The sequence below is a fragment of the Lactuca saligna genome, chromosome 6, assembly GCF_052625555.1.
Source record: "Lactuca saligna cultivar CGN05327 chromosome 6, ASM5262555v1, whole genome shotgun sequence".
In the NCBI taxonomy this organism is placed as follows: domain Eukaryota; kingdom Viridiplantae; phylum Streptophyta; class Magnoliopsida; order Asterales; family Asteraceae; genus Lactuca; species Lactuca saligna.
Genome location: NC_136422.1, coordinates 73,648,664 through 73,651,592, shown reverse-complemented (window position 1 = coordinate 73,651,592; position 2,929 = coordinate 73,648,664). Strand labels below are relative to the sequence as shown.

Below are 2,929 nucleotides of genomic sequence, written 5' to 3'. Positions count from 1 at the left end.
GTTCGTTCATCTATTAAGATGAACTTGTTATAAAGATGAACTTCTTGTTTGTTCATCATCATGGTGACACAGTTAAACCAACAAGTTTAACCATATTACGATAGATAAATATATCAACATAATCTGCATAACATGTTTATTCGAAACAACCAAACACACATCCAAAACAGGTAAAACAATTCTCACATGAACCTGGAAAACATAGATACTAAAGAATCCACAAGCTCCTGAAGAGTCACTACAGATTCCTACATCCAGAAACAAAACCACCAAGTTTGTTAAAAAAACAACAATAAGCCAAGTTTGCAAATCTTCAAATTCAAGTCACTTATTTGTTCTGTATTCACTACAAAATAAGGGGTTAAAACTTAAAACACATTATTTGACACCCTAAGTAATCAGATAACCATAGGAAGAAATAGGTTTACCTTGATAAGATTTCCACCCTGATTGTTATCTCCAAGATCTAATGGGGGCTTCAGGTGAAACCAGGCTCTCAACAAAGGTATAAGCTTCATGACATTCATCAATGTTGTGAATCTCTGAGAATGAAAGATTCTTGGAATCATACACAACCAATTTTGCCCCAAATTGCAACAAAACTTTCCCATCATTTGAAATACACAAAGGCACTGAAAATTGATCCCTCCCAGGATCAGTGAGATATGGGATTGAAACCAATTTAGTCCAAGAATCTTTCACCCCATAAACCTTCATCACCCATACATCTGCACGAATTTTACTATAATCACAAAGCACACACAACGATTCTCCCAAAGCCCCCAATGTCAAATCTTTGTTACCTTCGTCATACACAGGTTGCAAAATTTCTCCATATGTCTCCTTCGCTAAATCAAGAGAAATTATCCTCCAAGAATAAAATGACCCAAAATCTTGACTAGCGGCCCAATGAAGAGCTCCATTTGAAAGCTTTCCAGAATCATCCAACGGGATACCATGAGGAAAAGCACCGATGTTCTTCCAATTTCCAAATTTCATTGAGTAGATTTTCACTCTTATGTTATAATTGCCTCCACTTCTGAAAACACAAGATATTCCAACAACTTTGTAATCATCCGTGGACTCATCATACCCAAAACCATATAACACGTAGCTACCCGATCGCACATTGAAACCAACGTCTGGTAATCTGTTCGATTTTCGAGTACCAGGGTTCCAAAGAAACAAATCCTCGTCCTCAACAGCTATGAATAATAATCCATTGCAAGAACCGGCGATCCAAATTGATTTGTAAGGATGTTTCAAAGGATAATCATGCTCTAGGAGATTAACGGATTCAGCGTACAGCACATCATAGAGAGGACTGCTCTTGAGATTTATTCTTGGTGAAGTATGTAAAATCAATCGATGATGTGTGTAACGATTGTTGCTAGTTGACAAAGCGAGATGAGATTTGACGAAATGAGAATCCGAAATCATAGAGCGCCAAAATTTGCAAACGGACTTACATCGCAAGAGTGATTCAACGGGAAGTCTCGATAGGATTTCGATAATGATCTCAGGCAGAAGGGTAGGAATCGACAGAGGGTCTTCAGACGTTTCGGTAGAGTGCGACGCCTTGATTCTTTTCGGTTGTTGTTGCTGTTCGTCTTCATCGTCTTCGATTGCTATTTCCATTTTGACTCGCGACCTAGGGACTAGGGTTCTTCGGTGTTTGCTTTGGGGGAAAATATGATCATCTAGTCCAGGGGAGACAATATTTGTCGGTAACCTTCGTACGTTACAGTTTATACCCTTCTTGTTTTGTGATTATTGAATTTGGTCTTGAAGTTCATATAAGCGTCTTATGTCACTTGTAATTGACTAGTTGTTTTCCTGACATCATTTTTTGTTTGAAGTTCATATAAGCGTCTTATGTCACTTGTAATTGCCTAGTTGTTTTCCTGAGATCATTTTTTGTTTGGAAAAATAATTTTTGTAGAGGAGTAAACGACTTAAAATTATTAATATGTTTTTTGATTTGTACACATTTAGTTATTGAGTTTTTTTTTTCGTTTATATTTACCCTTCAATCTTTTAAATTATACACATTCAGTCCTTATGACCGGTTACTGCAGGTTAGCCAGAAAAAATGAGTTAATAGAGTTAATAGGGTAATATATTTCTTAATTTGTATATATTTAGTCTTTAATATTTTTATACACATTTAGTCCTTAGTATTTTTTTTTATTTCAAAATAAGTCATTTTTATTTTTATACACATTCAGTACTTATGAATGTTTTCTTTAAATTTTTCTCATGACATTTTACGTGTGACAATCATTGATGAAGTGTATGGGGTTGTTGATGTTTATGTGTATTGTCTCATTTTCACAACAAAAAATTTTCATTTTTAAATAAGGCAAAACTCCGTAATTATAAATCCATTATTAAGAAAAAAAATGTTTATTCCAAAATACATTTATCGAAAATCAGAGTAATATAAGAAACGCAGAATCCGCAATATTGTTGATGGGTGTGTACATTCATGCATTCTCCTTCCCACGACCAATGATAGAACCTGAAAACATAAACAATTGGGTAAACATAAAGTTTAGTGAGTTTCCCCCAAAATACCTGATACAACAAACATATTTTTATGCATAACGGACCCACACTCATCAGACTGAAATACATTTGCCCAATTAATCATCGGACTGGAATGCCAACCTGTAACAGGTCCAATCAGTTATCGGACTGGAATACACAGGGTTTGTTGGCATGCCGCCTTAACCCAAACACTCTTCTCGAGTCTCCATGCCTATAGCTTATAGCTGGCCCGCACCAGGTATCTTGGTCTACAACATATAGCAGGACCACCTCAACCTATCCCACCACCATATGGTTATCCCACATAAGATGTCGAAAGAAAAACCTAAAGAAATCATTTGTAAGTACTGAATGAATACAAAAACAAAAATGACTTATT

At 35.7% G+C, this 2,929-nt stretch overlaps 1 protein-coding gene across 1 annotated transcript; it reads right to left on the bottom strand.

Annotated features, from left to right (window-relative positions):
• Window positions 1–72: 72 nt before the first annotated feature.
• Window positions 73–1,752, bottom strand: LOC145001371 (F-box and associated interaction domains-containing protein). The gene is made up of 2 exons (XM_078960742.1): window positions 429–1,752; window positions 73–248 (listed from the first exon to the last, which is right to left on the bottom strand). Exon 1 carries the CDS (start codon window positions 1,636–1,638, stop codon window positions 454–456), a length of 1,185 nt encoding a protein of 394 aa, XP_078816868.1. The 5' UTR covers window positions 1,639–1,752; the 3' UTR covers window positions 73–248; window positions 429–453.
• Window positions 1,753–2,929: the final 1,177 nt, after the last annotated feature.

What these genes read in the sequence shown, in the direction of transcription:
- LOC145001371 (XM_078960742.1), bottom strand. Translation starts at nt 1,638, where the DNA reads ATGGAAATAGCAATCGAAGACGATGAAGACGAACAGCAACAACAACCG.